This window comes from Lutra lutra, chromosome 14, assembly GCF_902655055.1.
Source record: "Lutra lutra chromosome 14, mLutLut1.2, whole genome shotgun sequence".
NCBI lineage: Eukaryota > Metazoa > Chordata > Mammalia > Carnivora > Mustelidae > Lutra > Lutra lutra.
The window spans coordinates 40,390,334-40,408,035 of NC_062291.1; the positions used below are offsets into that span (position 1 = coordinate 40,390,334).

The 17,702-nt window shown below is 57.4% G+C and overlaps 1 protein-coding gene across 6 annotated transcripts in view; it reads left to right on the plus strand.

The window, feature by feature from the left end:
- ZMIZ1 (zinc finger MIZ-type containing 1) overlaps window positions 1-17,702 on the plus strand; it is a 233,075-nt gene that overhangs the window by 120,567 nt on the left and 94,806 nt on the right. For all 6 annotated transcript variants that reach the window (XM_047701396.1, XM_047701397.1, XM_047701398.1 and 3 more), the window contains 3 exons: window positions 2,779-2,886; window positions 8,894-9,007; window positions 16,593-16,698. In XM_047701396.1, the coding sequence (XP_047557352.1) occupies window positions 2,827-2,886; window positions 8,894-9,007; window positions 16,593-16,698 (280 nt within the window). In that variant the 5' untranslated portion in view covers window positions 2,779-2,826. The remainder of the gene's footprint in view (window positions 1-2,778; window positions 2,887-8,893; window positions 9,008-16,592; window positions 16,699-17,702) is intronic.

Here is a 17,702-nt window from a genome sequence, read left to right on the forward strand (position 1 = left end):
AGTGGGAAGCATGCATGGGTGGGCACGTGGAGACTAGAGGTGTTTGGATGGATGCGAGGATAGGTGGCTGGATAGACAGAAGGACAGACAGGCATTTAGGTGAATAAACGGTGGATGGAGAGGTTGGTAACCTGGGGGTATAAACGTGTGATCGGTGGGGTGTATGGAGGGGTGTTGGAGGGTAGAAAAAAGTGAATGTGGAGCACTCCCCCTCCTTTTCCCTTTTTGTGGGAGAGCTCTCAGGTTGAGGGAACCCAGAAAGCATTTCTCAAAAGTGCAAATGCCCAAATGACCCAGAAACTCCACTTCTAAGAATAGGCTCTCCAGATTAATTCACATGTGGATGATGTGGCCGGTATAAAAGGTGATCTCGCAGGCCCGTCTGCACTATGGATTTGGGGACAGCTCCAGGCTTCATCACTCGGTCTGGAGCATGAGCCCTCTGAGCAGAAGGACCTCAGCCAAGGCCTCTGACCTTGGGGCAGTGCCTGGCAGGGGTGGACATTCAGAATTTGGTTGGGTAAGTGATTCATCCGTGCCTAGGAATACTGGGCCGCTATTAAAAACTGAAAAGGCTCTTTATAGGACACCTGGGGGACTCAGTCGGTTAAGCGTCTACCTTCAGCTCAAGTCATGATCCCAGGTTCTTGGGATCGAGTCCCCACTCAGGGTCCCTGCTCAGTGGGGAACCTGCTTCTCCCTCTGCCTGCCTCTTTCTCTCTCTCTCTGACAAATAAATAAATAAATAAAATATTTTTTAAAAAGGCTCTTTGTATCTTGATGTGGAATAAACATTGAGATACGATTCAGAGGAGAAAAGCAAGGTCCGAGTAGTGTGTATTAGAATGTTATCATTTTATGTGTTTTCTTTTTAAGGGGTGGCAGGGAATAGTACCCATAGATCTTTGCTTCTCTGAGCCCCTCAGGAGACTGGTGACCCTGGTCCTACCAGGAAGGCCATCTGGGGGCTTGGAGACGGAGCCAGAACATCACTGGACTTTGATTTTTGAACCATGCATGCCTTTCTTTCTTTCTTTTTAAGATTTTTTTTATTTATTTGACAGATGGGGATTACAAGTAGGCAGAGAGAGAGGAGGAAGCAGGTTCCCCGCTGAGCAGAGAGCCGGATGCGGGGCTTGATCCCAGGACTCTGAGAGCATGACCCGAGCCGAAGGCAGAGGCTTTAACCCACTGAGCCACCCAGGTGCCCCATGAGCTGCCTTTTCAATACAAATGGAACGATAGGAAGTGCTTGGAAGGAGCTGTGTGGTAAAGCGCTCCTTGGAAGTACAGCCAGGCCTTTCTTCCCAAGGTTGGGCCCCAGCATGTTCTGCTGGAAGTTCCCTCAGCCGGGGGGCTCGCGCAGGGGGCAGAGTCAGGACGTGGAAGCAGACAGGCTCCTACGGGTCGTGGGGACTTGGGTGATCTCAGATCTCAGACCTTCATTTCCTCGTCTATAAAATGGAGATGATTCTAGTCTTACAGAAGAGTAAAAGAGAGGATGCAGGGCCCCAGCGTGCGGGAGGTGTCTGGTAAATGGGACCTTTGGTGACACGGCAGGAGCTGAGGGGACTTACGGGGGGCGGTGCCACAGGAGCTGAGGGGACTTCTGGGGGACAGTGCCACAGGAGAGCGAAGAAGGCCGAGGGCCAGGGGCCTCTGTCCAGCACCCTGTGTCTGTCACTTGAAATGCCCACTGGGTTGTGGGAAAGCAAACCCAGTGGCCATGGGCAGATTTCTGCATTGGCCCAAAGACCTGGGCCACTGAGTACTGGGTAGACTCTCTCTCTCCAGCTCTCTCTCTCTCTCTCTCTCTCCCCATCTCTGCCATTGCCATTGTGGCCTCTCTGGGGAGGCCTGGGGACTCTGGGGACTTTCTGGAGTGAGGGGGCTTCCTCCACCTAGCTTACCCTGCCGGAAGAAAGTCACATTCATGTTGGAGTTCCCGAGGCCCACAGCTATTCAGGAAGTGAGCCTGGTGGCCGTGACGTCCGTGGACCTGCCCTCTGAGCCACGAGCTGGCAGCCAGAGCCCTAGTTCCCGGCCTGGGCTCTCATACTGGCTCCCCGTGCTGCCGTGGATGACTCCCGTCCCCTTCTGAGCCTCAGTCTCCTTTTCTTGGAAAGGGGGTGGCACGGACGCCCACCCTACTTGCCCAGGAAGGCAAAGAGAGAAATGGAATCGGGGTTCACAGCATGAAGAACTCGAAAGCATGGGGGGTTTGGGGTGGGGGACCGTGGTACCCGTGGCAGGTTGCTGCTCTTACACCACACACGCAATGAGGGCCATGTGGGTGTACCCCTCCACGTGGGTGCTCACACACATACACGTGTGCATGCACACTTGCATACACACAGAGCCACGTCAGGTAAGCTAAGCCCTGAACTGGGAATCCGAAGATGGGGTTGCCATCCCCATCAGCCCCCGCAACACACGCACAGGTGTGTAGAAATGAGTGTGCCTGAGTGTGCTGCTCCATGTCCCGTGGTGGACATGCGTACTCCGGGCTGACGTGAGTCACCCACAGAGAACACCCAGGAGCACCTCCCGCCTTCAGCCCGGACGGGCTTCCCCTTGGGCCAGGCAGCTGTGGCTGAAGTTCCTCCCTCCAGCACGGGGCTGGCTAGGACAGAGGCCACAGTGGCTCCCAAAGGGGCCTAAAACCTGCTGGGAGCCACTGGGCCTGGCACGTCTGTCTGTGTTGGGGCTGCAGGGTGGCTGTGAGGCTGTCGGGCCTGGTGCAACCCCAGTGACACCTGCCCTCTTCTGTCTTCACAGGCTGGACAACGTTCATGGCTCTCGGGTAGACCCAGTGAAACGGCCAGAATGAACTCTATGGACAGGCACATCCAACAGACCAACGACCGACTCCAGTGCATCAAACAGGTGGGTGTGGCTCGCGCTCGCGCCTCCTCCCTGCCCGGCCTGGCACTGGCTGGCGAGGGCGGGGCCGGCAAGACAGGCACAGCAGGAGGGGTGCTGGCCTGCACTGTGGGGCTGGGCCTCTTGGGTGCTGGGTGGAGGTGATAGCGGGCCAGGGCTGACTGCCCGGGGTCTCTCGGACCACCCCGAGGTCTCTTGTCACCCACACTGACATTGCACGCCAGGGTTCATGTGCCAGCTCCATGCTGTCCCTTTCCTCCCTTCCTCTTCCCTCCCCTCCCCTCCCCTCCCTTTCTCTTCTCAGCTGTGTGATTTGGGGCCAGCGTCATGCCCTCTCTGGGCTCTGCTGTGCCGTCTGGGCTGCTGTGAAGATGTAGTAAAGTACTTAGCCTCCTTCCCAGACCGAAGCTCCCCACCCCTCTGCTTCTGTGGTTCTCTATAAAGAAACAGAAAAGGAAAACTTCCGAGAATTTAGATCACGCTACAGAAAAGGAAACGGAGGCACAGAGAAGAGAAGGGGGTCGGCTGAGGTCACACAGCCCAGCTTCACTCGTGCTGGGAGGGCCTCATCCCTGAGCACAGCAAGCTCCCTCATCCGCCCATGCTCACGCCGCGTTCTAGGGGAGATCTGCCCGCCAGCGTCCTCTCTGGATTGTTCAGAGTGGGGCAGGTTCCAGGTGGGCTCAGACCCCCCGCCCCCACCTCAGAGCCTGGTTGAGCCAAGGCTGGCGGGCGCCCCCCAGTGTTGACCAGGAGTGGCGCACCACCCTCTGGGTGCAGCCCCCGTAGCAGCCCTGCGTGGAGGTGTCTGCGCAGACTCCAGAGTGTTACCGTACTCCAGGAGCGAGCAAGATGGTAGAAGGGGCTGAGCTTTGACATCAGAGAGACCCGGGCCCAAATCCTCACTCTTCCACATGCCCACAGTGTCATCTCAGGCCTGTCCCTTTGTTTCTCTGAGACTCAGTTTCCCCACCCGTCCCATGGATCCAGACTGTCACGGGGTGGCAGGGGCTATTATCATCAGTGTCTCAGCATCGGGGGAGGCCCTTGGCTTAGGTGGCTTAACAGGACATGGGTCACCAGCATGGGCCGCTGGCCTCAGGAGCCCCGGGGAGGGAGTGCTCCCAGTCCCACAACCCCCGCAGCCTGACCTCCCAGGGCCCAGTGGAGCTGAGGCCGGTCCTCAAGCACTGGGCGTGTGTCCTCTCATAAATATCAAGCAGAGCTCTCTCGGAAGCCCAGGCGGGGTCTGAGGAGAGGAAATTGAAGAAGACCTGTTACAGATTGAACCCAGCCCAAACAGCTCCCCCGAATGCCAATGACGCCTCTGCTCACGGTCACAGAGTAGAAGCCAGACGGTGCCCTCCTTCCAGCTCTGCACTCGCCTCCTCCTTGGGGCTCTGCAGGGCTCTCTCCCAGCTCAGCCTGTGGCCCAGCTTCTCCCAGCCCTGAGGGGCCGCTGTCAGTGGCCTCCACCCCCAAAAGGACAGTCCCACCACCCAGCATGAGCCCCTCCTTGCACTGGGCACGGGCTCCTTCTGAGACCTGCTCACGAGCTGACCTTTCTCCCATGGCTGGCTCTGTGTCCCCAGAAATCAGGGCACACTTTACCCCCTCGGAGTGTGGCCCCCAGGGCTCAGATTGACCCATCAGCAAGTCCAAGCCCCCATTCCGCCACTTGCTAACTACCCGACCCTGATTAAGCTGCCACAGTACCCCACTCGGTCTGGAGAATGACATCAGAAGGGACGCCCAGCCCGGTGTGTGCCAGGGCAGCTGGAAAGCCAGGGATCCCCTCAGCTGCCCTCCCTGGCTGGCCGGCCCACACATGTGTGTACACACGCGCGCACGTGCACACACACGCCCAGAGCTCTGCACTGGGGCCAGACCCTGCTGCGTTTGCGAGGGTGAGCAGACTGTCCAGATGACCCCCTGGGCCATCCAGAGCTCCCGACGCCCCCACATCCCCCTCCACACCTCCGGTCAGACACAGATCGGCCCTTAACGTCTGTCTGCTCTGCGGCTGCTCCAGAGGGCGGCGCGTCTGGCTGAAGACTGTTGATCCTCAGATGTCCCCTGTCCTAATCAGAAGAGAAAGGCAAGCAGGTCTGCGTGCTCTGAGGATGACAGATGCGTTGGCTGGGCCTCGCTCTGGCTGGTGGGTCTGTGGCTCCCATCAGGGGCTTTGCAGCCTCAGACTCCCTGCCTCACTTCTAAGCACAGCCTCCCCCCACACACACACCCCACCCACTCCACCCGGATTCTCGCCGTTGCTCACCCTGGCCATCCCCCAAGCACCCCACTGCCTCTCTTCCCTCCCAGCTGCCTTTCCCCTGTCTCAGCCCCGAGGACTGGGAGAACCAGTGCCTTCTCTACAGTGGGCCCACTCAGAGGTTGCAGACTCATCCGGGCCGCACGTACAAATGGGCTAATTCCGGCACAACGGCCTCCCCCGGCCCCACGGCCCTTCTGAGCAGCTGCATCGCCCATCTCTGAGCCCCGCTGCTTCCTGGGCACCTAGCTGCCTCACCCACCCTGCTCTTTCTCCCTTGGGCCCTTGGCCCCGTGGGGCACATATCAGACCTGCCAGGCTTAGTTCCTCAGGGGCAGAGAATGTGCTGTATCCATCTCAAAGTCCTAGCAGATCCTAGCGCAGCTCCCAGGCCAGGGCCCACAGAGGTTGGCGGGGGGGGGGGGGGTCAGGGGAGAGGTGAACTGATGGATGGATACCTAAGGGAATGAGCGGAAGGGTGGATGGATAGACACAGGGATGGGCAGTTCGGCAGGTAGTACAGATGATGGATGGATATACGGATGGATGAATGGATGGACAGGAGGTTGGATAACTTCTGGACGGATAGACAGATAGGTAGGCAGATGAATGGATAGATGGGAAATGAATAAAGTAGTGAACGGTTGAATGGGTAGATGGATGAGGGGATAGATGGATGAATGGATAGATGGATGAATGGATGGATAGACCGATTCATTTTTGGAAGGATGGACAGGTTGTTTGGATCACAGATGGTCTAATCAGAAGATGCATTCATCACTTGCTCTGCATAGCCGATCCAACAGATCTAGGCTTTGGTGTCCCGTAATCCTGTCCCAATAGACCCAGTAGCCAGTGAATATAGCCCATATCTTCCCAGGAACCGTGGAGACAGGCGGTCGGTCTGGTGGGAAGTGAGGCATTGGTATCCAGGAACGGCCGCACCCAGGGAGGCTTCTGCCTATGATTTAGATCTGTGCCTCCCATCCCCAGACCAAGCTCCCCCACCCAGCCCTGGCTGCTCCACGTGCCACTAGGGACATGTCCTGCAGCAGCCAGGTTGCCGGCCTGCACCACAGATAGACTGACTTTTGGACAGTGAACAGCTCACCTGTTCTGCACGGACCTGGCCTCGGGCCAGTCTTGAGGGTTCCAGAGGGGGACAGGGCACTACTTCTACCCTTCAGAAGCTTCTAGAAGAGAAGAAACTGGGCAGAGGTCAGAGCAGTAGCCGTCTCTACGGGGCCCCGACTCTCTCATGGGGACGTCATGATTTAAATTGTTCCCAAGCCGTGGGGCAGCCCTGCAGGCTATGAACACCCCATTTCACCAGTGAGGGGTCTGACGCTCAGGAGCACACCCAGCATTGTGGGGCTCAGTGGCCAAGGTGGGGTTTGAGCTGGGTCACCCGTTTCTGTGCAGGCCAGTGACCTCATAGTTGAAACGGGAAACAGAAGTCCAGAGAGGGGCGGGGGCGTGGCTGAGGCCACAGAGCTGCTGAGCAGCAGCCACTGAACAGGACACCCGTGTCCATTTTATCAACAAGTCGCACCCACCAGTGACCACCCAGAGCCCCAGCTGAAGGCCACATGAGGTGGAGAAGCTTGGAGGTGGGCCGGCCATGATACGGAAGACGGTGTGCTCCGGGGGCCAGAACAAAACCGGGCCCCTGAGACTGGCCTCAGAAGCCACTTGTGAGCCCAGAGCCCCAAAGGGGGTGCCAGGAGTGTGGGTGCTATGGGTAGGCCGCTCCGAGAGCAGCATGTGGTGGCTGCTGACCCTGCTAATTGGGTGTGACATCAGGTAAATAAACGGAATAACTCAGTTAGCCGAGGGAGGCTGCCAGGCAAAGAATGAGCCGATTTGCATGGCTTTCCATGTGGAGCAGGGTTACCCCCTCTCCCCCACCCGCCGCGCTCCGTGGCCTCAGAAGGGGCCCACGTTAGAGAGCGAGCACAGAAGGCAGAGGGGAGGACTCCTCACTGCCCTCTCAAAGGGCCCCGTCCTCCATGCGGAGGCTGCTCCCTTCTCCTTTGCGTCAAGGGCAGGGAGCTCTGCCTTTGCAGAGAGAGCCTGTGTGAGCCAGGGCTGAGGGCTGCTGAGTGCAGCTGTGCTTCCAGGGGAGACTCCGGGAGCCAGAGTCAGGGCCAAGGGCAGCCCCACGTGGGAACACCCCACGCGCCAGGCACCGTGCCAGGGGCCGCATGAGCCTCGTCTCGTCTAAGCCTCACCAGCCCCGTGACGGAGGGCTATGCTGCCGCTTGCTTGCCCTCTTGCTCGCCTCCACTGCTCCCTCCCCTAGGGGCACCATGTTCTAATTCATTTCACTGTCTTCCATCCATTTTTTAATCTTTCTTACACGAACCGTGTCGTAGGAATAGTCTTGACACCCTGCACAAAGGAAAGAAAAATTCCCACCACCAAGCCATGATCCGTCATCCCCCTTTTACAGATGGGACGACTGAGGTTCGGGAAGGTGAAGGGACGGTCCTGGGTTGGCAGCGAGCAGGAGGCGAAGGCAGAGGGAGCCCCTGGGGCCTTGCTCCACAGGGGCCCCCACTGTACGTGCCATTCTTTCCCAATTCTGGGACCTGGCGGCTGCTAAGACCCCAACCCCGCCCCCGCCCAGCCTCCTTGGCTTCAAGACAGGCTCGAGCTGCAGTTCGGAATAGAGTGCCCACCCCAGGGGAAGCTACTGTTCCTGTCTCTCCCAGCACCAAGGCAACAGGGGCCTTAGAAGGTCCCACCATCCCCTTTGAGGCTGGCTTGTGCTCTGACCCTTATATCACACCCTAGATGTCTCTCTGGAGGACCCATGGTCTCTGACACCGATTCCTGGAATTCTAGCTCTGCCCCTGCGCTGCTGTGTGACCCTGAGCGAGTCACTCATCCCTTGGGCTAAGGCTCGACTCAGCAGGGCCTGGGAAGACCTGGACAGGTGTTAGAGAATGAAGCTACCTCACCCACCCTGGCTGCCCTGTGGCCTGGGTCCAAAGCAGGATCCCGAGGCCTTGGCACCAAGATTCAGTCTCTGCCAACTCAGATCCCCTGACTGGGAGGGGCCTGAGCTCAGGCATGGACCCCTCCTGACAAGGCCAGCAGACTGGGCCTGGAAATCTGGTTTTGGGAAGCTAAGCCACGTATGCCAGACCCTGGTGTGAGGATATCCTGGGCACAGCGTGCTTGCACTTCAACTCCCAGTCTGGCTTTGGCCCAGAGACCTCTCTCTAAGCCGCCTGACCCTGCCCTATTTGGCCATGGCTGAGCTCCCTCTGCAGCCAGAGCTGGTGGGCGCCCAGACCAGGGCTGTGCTAGTGGTAGTGGTTAGTGGGAGAGGCATCAAGAAGGAATCTCCAGGGCTAGCCTGCCCTGGCTCGGGGACAGCCAGCCTCCAAGCATGGGGGCCACAGGCCACCCTCCTGAACCCTGCAGAGTTCACTTGCTTCCACAGCCAGCATCCAGAAAACACTTTAATATTATTGTCTTTCTCTAGACCTTGGTGTTACTATCTTTGTAATGGGGCTACTAATCCACATCCTGCAGGGATTAGGTGGGATGGATGCACAGGGAAAATGAATGACAGGTTATTCGAGAAGGTTCCTTCATCCTGGCACCAGCCCCCCCTTCTTCACATTTCATCCCCAGGGAGTCCTGGGGTCTTCGCCGCCCCAGACCCATGTGCCACCCCCACTGGCCTTGTTGCTGGGGCTTCATGCTGCCTCCTTCCCTCTCCCACAGCACTTACAGAACCCTGCCAACTTCCACAATGCCGCCACAGAGCTGCTGGACTGGTGTGGAGACCCGCGAGCCTTCCAGCGGCCCTTTGAGCAGAGCCTGATGGGCTGTTTGACGGTGAGTCTGCATCCGACCCCTGACCCCTGCCAACCTGCACTAGTGCCAGGGGAAGACGCCCAAGGGGCTCATGTGCCTGTCCAGGTGTTGGAGAGGACCCAGACAACAGGATGAGAGATAGAAAGACACCAGTGCTAGAGGGGACAGCCCTTCTGGGAGCGCCCCCCAGTGTGCACCTTCGGAGAAACCATTCTGATGGGGAGACACAGCCCTCGGGATGGTGTGGGCTCCCCACACTGGATGGGAAAGCACTGGGCCCATGTGGGGGGAGTACCAGGTCTGATGAGGGTGGATGTTGCACCCGAAGTGAAGCAGAGTCATGGAGGGTTTGTAGCCATCCTTTTATCCAGTCCTTCATTCATCCAGCTGGGCAAACATCTGTAGAGCTCTTTCTATAGTCATCCGTCCTTCTGTCCTTCTACCCATTCACAGAAGCATTTATTGAGCTCCTCTTATAGCCATCCACCTATCCAAATAAACACTGATTGATCCCTCATTTGTCACATCTGGTCCCCTCTGCTAAGTCCTAGGGGAACCACAGAATAAGACTCTGCCCAGCCCGAGTCCCTCTAGCGGGGGAGCCCGACGTGGAAAGAGAGGGCCAAGAAAGTTGTGTGCAAGGAGAAAGCAGCAGCGGGCAGGGAAGCGCCGGTGGCCCGGGAGGTGGGGCGGCTGGCTGGAAACTGAGGCGGGGAGCCCCAGACCCCCCTGCCGGAGTTCCCGAGCAGCCAGGCAGAGTGAGCACGTTCTAGGCACTTGGAACAGCATGTGCAAAGGCCCAGACGGACCACAGAGCCCAGAGAGCGGAAGTTCACTCAGCTCGGTGAGGACCTAGGACACAGGCTGGGCAGAGGCCAGGCCCGGAGCTCGTCGGCTGACAGCTGCCTGGAAAGAGCTCGCGGCTTGCGAACGACCCCAGCCACGTGAGCTTGAGGGAGGCTTGGTGGCCAGCAAGGGCAGCTGCTCGGAAGGCCCTGAGTCAGCTTTGAAGAGAACAGGGGTGAACAGATGGCCTCAGAGCCTCGCTGCCCCAAGGCTGGGGAGGAGGGGCCGAGGCGGATGCCGGGCCGGGAAGGAGCAATAGGTAAAACACGGGGGTGCCAAGTTCTCTGAGAAGCTCCAGAGAGGAGGGCGGCGAAAGGCCCCAGCACAGCCCTGGCCGGGAGCAAGAGGAGAGTGACATGGTCATAGGCCATCCTTTCCAGGCACCCCGTGTGCCTGCCACTGAGCTGGGCCCATGACACACCTTCTCACTGAGTCCTCACACTCCGTGAGGCCGGCCCCGCCATCAGCCTCATTTTCTAGAGGAAACTCAGGCTTGCTGAGATGGCTCTCCAGGGTCACACAGCCAAGACCCCACTGCCTCTAGAGAAAATGCTCCTGGCCCATATGGATGTCAGCCAGGTGTGCAGCCGAGACCCTCCTTGCTTCCCCGTTGGAGGCCGATGCCATCTGGCTCCTTTGGAACCACCAGGCCAAATCAGGCAGCCGCCTACACTCCCCCACCCTCCTCATCCTCCAGCCCTCTGGGCTCCCCTCCCTCTACCAGCTCCTGTAATCCTCTTTGCAGGGATCCTGGTTCAGGCTAAGCCCTGCGGGCAAGGACAGATGTTACCAGAGGCCTCCCCCGTTTCCATCCCAGCTGTTGGCAGCCATAAGTGAAATGAAGTAGGAGGTGGCGACCACCTCAAGGTGCAGACAGACTGGCTGCCACAGCCTCCCAGCTCCCTGCCCAAGCCTGGCCCTGCCTGGGAGGTAGGGATTCAGAGCTGCATCAGACGATGGCCCTGGGCAGGCCGGGTGGGCCTGGGGGCACAAGATGAGCAGTGACTGGCCCTGCTCCAGCCCCATCATTCATTTATTCAGTTGACAAGCATTCACCGAGACCCTGTGCTCACCAGAGGCAGAGCAGCAAGCGCAGTGGACCTCTCTCAACAGTGTATTTTCCAGGGGAGGATGGGGGAGGCAGACCCTAAACACTAAAGGAATAAATAGGGACATATGCCAGCGCCCCATGAGAGGGATTGGGGTGCTGCTCAGGAGAAGCCTTCTGAGGAAGGTAACCCCCGGCTGAGACCAGAATGGCAAGTAGGAGTCAGCCAGGAGAGGGGAGGGTGCTCTGGGCAGAGGGAACCACCAGTGCAAAGGCCCCAGGAATTGATTTGTTCAAGGAACAGAAAGGCATCTTGGGTAGCTCAGTCAGTGAAGTGTCCTTGGCTCAGGTCCTGATCTCGTGGCTCATGAGATCAGGCCCCTACATGGGGTTCCGTGCCCAGAGGGAGTCTGCTTGGATATTCTCTTTTCTCTGCCCCTTCCCCCACTCGCATGCACTCTCTGTCTCTCGAATAAATAAATAAATCTTGAAAGGAAGAGAGAAAGAAGGGAGGAAGAAAAGGAAGAAAGAGAAGGAAAGAAGGAGGGAAGGGGGGAAGGAAGGGAAGGAGGGAGGAAGGGGGGAAAGAAAGGAGGAAAGAAAGTCTCAGATGGCTGGAGCACAGGAGAGGGAAAGGACACAAGATGAGGTTAAAGAGGGAAGCAGAAACAAGGCAACACAGGACCTGCCGGCTGAGGGAGAGCAGCTCAGATATTATTTGAAGGGTGGTTGGGGGCCTTGAAGGATATTAAGCAGGTGAGCGATAGGCTATGGTTTATGTGAGGATAGGAGTTCTGAGGGGAGCATCCTAGGAGGATAGGCTAGAGGGATTTTGGAGGTCTTCCTGGAGGAGGGAGCCCAGGGAGGAGCCTATAGGATCTGACTAGACAGCAAGGAGGCCTTGGCTTCCTAGACCGGGACGATGGTGTGACAATGTGACATAGGCACAGTGCCAGCCCTTCTGGGCCTCTCCTCATTGCAAGACAGTTTACGGCACACTCTTGCTTGAATAGTGGGCTTTAACCCTCACCTCTCTAGTCTGCTGCTTGACCAGAAAGGGGCCTTTGGTTCTCCTGCCACAGTGGCAGAGATGTTGAGTTTGACTGTCCCTTGGAGCTCAGTAGAACCAGCAGCAGGAAAGTGCAGGGAATGGGGAGGTCAGAGCAGACCCCTTGGTACCCAAGGTACTGTCCTGGGCCCTGTCCCCGCACATCCTTATGAAAACCCTGCAGACCAGGCAGGGAAGGGATTGTCACTTCTGCTTAATGAACAAGGCCACTAAGAAAGGGGGAGCAGCTCGCTACAGTCCTAGGCTGGTAGTACATCAGGGCCCTGATGCTGGTCCCACGTCCTCAGCTGTGCCCCAAGGAAGGGGATGTGGGAGGTCAGACATCCTGAGGGGCCTAACCAGGGCAAAGCCACCGAGCTCCCCCCAACACGCACACCCATCCCCATCCTAGTGGCAGGTCGAAGCATTCCCTGTGGCAGCAGTCCCCTGGGTGGCCCCTGGGAACAAACTCCTCTGACTCCGGCTTACTTGGAGGATAGAAATTAAAAGCCACTTAGCCTCAAGCAGAAAAAAGTCACGTTTTTGTCATCCTGGGGCTGGGCCCTGGGGTGAAGAGCCGCTGGCACTCCCCTGCCCCATGCTCCCCTTCAGGCCCTCTGACCCCACAAGGCAGAAGTGTGGGAGTCCTGAGGCCCCTCCCCAGGGGTGAGGGCTTTGAGCCCTGGTCACCACTTGCTCCTCAGATCAGGTTTTTCCTGGTGAGCCGGCGGCTCGCCTCCCGGCCCCTCCCTTAGCAGCAGGACTGAGCCCCATGCCTGAGGAGCCCCTCAAAATCAGGCCCTTCTGAACTCACTCCTTCTTCCTTCCCCGAGGTGGAGCATGCTGGATATGCTCAAGGAACAGAAAGGAGGAGGCCAGAGAACAGGAGAAGGGGAGACAGGAAGGAGAGGAGGTGGCAGAGGGAAACAGAGGCCAGCCAGCCTAACCGCAATGCCCTCCCTTCTCCCCAGGGAGAGCTTCCCCACAGCAGCAGAGAAGTCACTCCTGAAGCTGTCAGGCTATGTTCACAGCTAGCGTACATTGAGCTTTGTGCCTGGTCCTGACTCTCATCCTCACAGGGAGGGCATTTCACAGATGGGGAAACTGAGGCCCAGAGACCCTAAGTCACTTGGGTGAGGTAGAACAGCTAGTAAGTGGCAGATCCAGAACCCCATCTCATGCCTGACTCCACGGCAGCCCCAGCAACAGCCCCAAATACATGCACATCCTGCACCAAGAGGGGTAGCAGAGTGGGGAGAGGGCTCTAACCTGGGGGGCTTCTGTTAGAGCTGGGAGACAGAACTGGGACACATGGAACTATCAGAGGCCACTGCACCTGCCGTGGCAACAGAGTATGTCCCTGCACTTTCACAGAGAAGGAACCTGAAGCTTAGAGACACTAAGTAACTTGCCTTGGGTTGCACAGTACGGTGTGGGGGGGGGGGCAGAATTAGAGTACGTGCCTGGCATGCCTCCAGTTTCCCTGACTCCCTCAGAAGATGTCAGAGTCCGGCCCCGTGCCTGGGACAGAAATCCCTTCTCTGGCATCCCCCAGACAGCTTGTCCTGCCTTGTAGCCAGGAGGCTCACCGCTTTTCAAGGCAGCACACTCCCTAGATGGGACTAACTGGCCACCTGACCTTGAGCACACGCCCTCTGTCATCTCTGGGCTTCGGTTTCCCTCTCTGGCACTATGGGCTGGACTCCCTGACCTGGAGGTCCTCCTGGGACCTCGGGGGCTAAGTCTCAGAGCGCCCTGAGCTGGCTGGGCCTGAGCAGCCAGCAGAGGGCAGCAGCACAGCTGCCTCTCCCCTCTGGTCTTTACGGAGGAGGCTCTTCCCGCCCACCTGCACACAGGACCCTCACTGGGAGTGCCATGCCCACTTAGGGGGTAGCAGGCCTATGAAACACAACTGTCTACTCACCTAAGCCCACCTCCCCACCACTGTCAGTCAGACCCACCTCACGGGACTTTTCAGCGGGGTTCTGGGGTTGGGCCAGAGGACACCAAGGCGTGGACCTCAGGCCTCGAGAGCCTCGGGGTCCAGCTTAGCCACACTGTGCTGTGCTGCCTTCAGTAAGGCCCTGCCCTCTCTGGGCTTAATGAAAGGGGGCTGTTGCCAATGACCCTTCTGAATGGTAGAGCTCAGGGGATTTGGTGACAAGCAGACATTCCCAGGCCTGCAGGACAGCCCTATACCAGCACCAGGCCTCTCTTGCTCAGTTCAACTGGTTATTTGGTTCTGTGTGTGTGTGTGTGTGTGTGTTTGTGTGTGTGTTTTAAACCAGAGCAACAGGATTAGCCAGTATTGGCCAAACAGAGGGACCTTTGCCTTTCTGCCCTCAACACAGGGCCTGAGGCTTCTCCCTTCATTTGGGAGTTATGGCCTTAACCCTTTGTGGGCTGAAAAAGAGAAACTGTCATGGGAAGAGCCCAGACGTTGCAGCCTGACTGCCTGAGATCACATCCAGGCTCTATCATGGACAAGACTCGTAACCTTTGTCTCATATGGTACTCTGTTTCCTCCTGTATAAGAGATAATGATACCACCTCGTGGAGCTGCTGTGAGAATTTGGCACTTCACTGCTCACAAAGCTTTCATTTAACCCTCCTACCGGGGAGCCAGCACTCTCATTACACTATTTGCCTCCGTCAACATTTCCCACCAACAGTAGCCTCACTGATGCACTAGTCCAAACAAATTGTCTATGCTCATTCATATCCGCTCCAAGGTTCCGTCAAAGAAAAGACCATGATAGTCATCATCTAAGCTGAAGTGACTCTTCTGGGCCTACTGGGGTGAGTCCCAGCTCTGCCCAATCTTGGGGACCTGCCTTAGCCTGCCTGCCTCACCTGACTCACTTGCTAAAGGGACAGTGCCAGTCTCCAGACCCAAAATGTTCAACGGGCCACAGAGAGCTAGTGACCTTGGTTTTTCTGCTTGGACAGTGAAATGAACAGTTAGATTACCCTGCCCAGAGGTGGCCTAGAGCCTCTGGACCAGGGGGTGTATGTAGGGGCAGGGCAAATAGAGCCCATAGAAAAGAGGCCTGGAGGAACAGGGGAGCTCTGCGTCAGGGGTTCCTGTTTGCAGCAGAGAAGCTGAGCAAACATTCAAACCTGAGACGTCCCTTTTCCTCCCTGCCCTGGGTGTTCCCAGGAGGTATGGGGGGCAGCGCCCCATTCCAGAGGCCATGGTGGTCCTGGGAAGAGGGCATCCCATGGCTCCTGCCTGGTTCACCACACACACTCTGTCCAGGTCTTAAGTGTTCATACTTTTTTTAAATGACAGGGTTGGCCTAGATTAGCACTTTCCCCATCCTTTGTATCCCTAGAGCCCTTGTAACGAACCCTTAAATATAAAGCAAGTAATGGGGAATCTACTCTCATGGTTACAGGGGCCGGGCCAAACCCCATGGCAGCCGGAGGCCCTCTGAGGCCCTCCAAGCGCTTCTGGAGCAGGTGGTCTCTAGGGGCTGGCTGACGGAGCCTTCCCTCTGTCACAAGAACAAGCTCCACATCTGGGAGCACTCCTCCTCCACTCAACCATCACAGCTCCAGCTGCTTCCTGCACTGACTCTGTTTTCCAAGGTCCTTCCTTCTTCATAAGGAAACCTAATTTTGCTGCCATTAATGAGGGAGGCGGGCAGGAGGGAGTAGGTCTGGCTGTGGCAGGACACCTGGGCATGGGCAGGGAAGGAGTGAAGCCTGTAGAGCCATTTGTGGGGCTCCCAAGAGCACCCCGCCCCACACTGCCCCAGGGGACTGACAGCGCTCCCAGTCTCTCACCTCTCCCCCTTCTGGCCCTTACTTCAGAGGTTCTCAAGGAGAAGGGAGGGACCTCAGGCTCCAAATACACAGCTGTTAGCAAGCTTCCATCGACACTCCAATGGAAGCCTCCCGTGTGCTGAGCAGGTGCCCCAGGCTGGAGACAGACCCCAGGCTGCACATGAGGGCCCTGTGGTCTCTGGGTCTGAGAGGCAGCAGGGTGCCTGGTACAGAGTGCAGAACTGAGGAGCATGGACATGTCCACCTGGAGAAGCCTTAGCAGTCTGTCCGGCAGCTCCACACTGCAGCTCGTTGGAGTGGTGTCCTAAATCCGTGCTTCTCCCCAGGCACACGTTTTGACTCAGGAGGGGCCAGTGCTGCTGGGTGGGGACCATGCCTGGAATGGTGAGGGCAGCAAGCACCCACGAAGGTGGGTGCAGGAGCTCGGGAAGGGGATGGGAGAGGTGCTAGGTGTGGGAGACTTCCGGGGCCGGGACTTAGAAGGGAGTTTGGGAAGCTGCCCCAGGGGAAGGAGGGACAGAGGCCTGGCCTGTAGCCATCCAAAACATGGTGGTACAGCACCTTCTGGAATGTGGCCAGATGGAGTCCTTGAAAGCCACAGGGCCTGGACTTTGGGGTTAGGCTCACGGGAAGACTAGACACCCCTGAGGGCAGGGGTCTGGATCCCAGGGCCTGGCAAGGAGGAAGGGCTTTATGGAGCAACTGAGTGAGGCAGAGTTTGAGTCCCAGCTCTGCCTGATGTTGGGGACCTGCCTGAGCCTAGCCTGCCCGCCTCAGCTGCCTTGCCTGCTAGACGGACGCATGCACCACTCTGGGCTCGGAGGCCTGGCACTGGCAGTGACTCACCCCGCCCTTCCTCTCTCTCTTGCTGGCAGGTGGTCAGTCGAGTGGCAGCTCAGCAAGGGTTTGACCTGGACCTCGGTTACAGACTGCTGGCGGTGTGCGCTGCGAACCGAGACAAGTTCACTCCCAAGTCTGCGGGTAGGTGACCGCTGGGGGTTCTATAGGGGTCACGGGGAGGTGGGAGTGTGACCGGATTTGAACCCGGGGCTACGCACCGCTTCTGCCTGCTGGTGCCTTGGTTCATCCAGGTGTGGTGTGAGCCTCCAAGGAGCAGCAGCTTGTCCACCAAGCTGGGCAGCCCGCGACTGAGGCTTGTCCCTCCTCTCAGGCAGTGTGTTCTTACCTGCTGTGGTTCCTCGGAGCCAGCGAGGGGCCCAAGCACACCAGCCCCCAACAGGTTCAAGGGTGACATGCATCATCTCATCACCGTAATGACCCCTTGGTGTAAGCCCTGTGATCATCCCCATTTGACAGATGAGGGAACCGACGCTCAGTGAAGCTGAGGAGGTTTCTCCAGGTCACACAGCTGGAAAGTAGCAGAGCTGGGGTTCGAGACCAGGCCTATATGCCAGAATGGGCATTCTTAGCCCTGTGTTCACTCAAAACATCTGTATTTAAAGTAAAAATCCAAAATAAAAGTGGATTGGTACATGCAGGTTTCTAAAAGCATAGTATTCTTTGCATAATATTCTCTGTCGCCACTCTGTCATTGCCTGGGACCTCTTACTTCTAGGTTAAACCAAGGCCACAGAAGGTGCTGGCAGCCTTCTGTGCCTGAGGGCTTTAAGCACACCCAAGATACAGTTTTACGTTTCCCAAAGTCCTCATTATCTTCCTTAAGCTAAGGGCCTGGCATAAGCTTTCACTCCCACAGACCTAGGACAGCCCCGCCCCGTCACTTTCTAACCGTGTAGCCTCCGAGCCTCAGTTTACCTCCTTGGGAAGGCAGGAATGACAATGAGCCTTACCCTGCAAGGGTCACGGTCAGTTCTAGATATATGTGCAGTGCCAAATGGAGCGTCTAGATATTGTTAACATTTTTTATGTTCGAGTAATTCATTGAAAAAGAAAAGAAAATCAATTATTTCCTTTGTATAACAATAAAACAGACGTTTTCTCTGAATTCGTCAATCAGTTCTTTG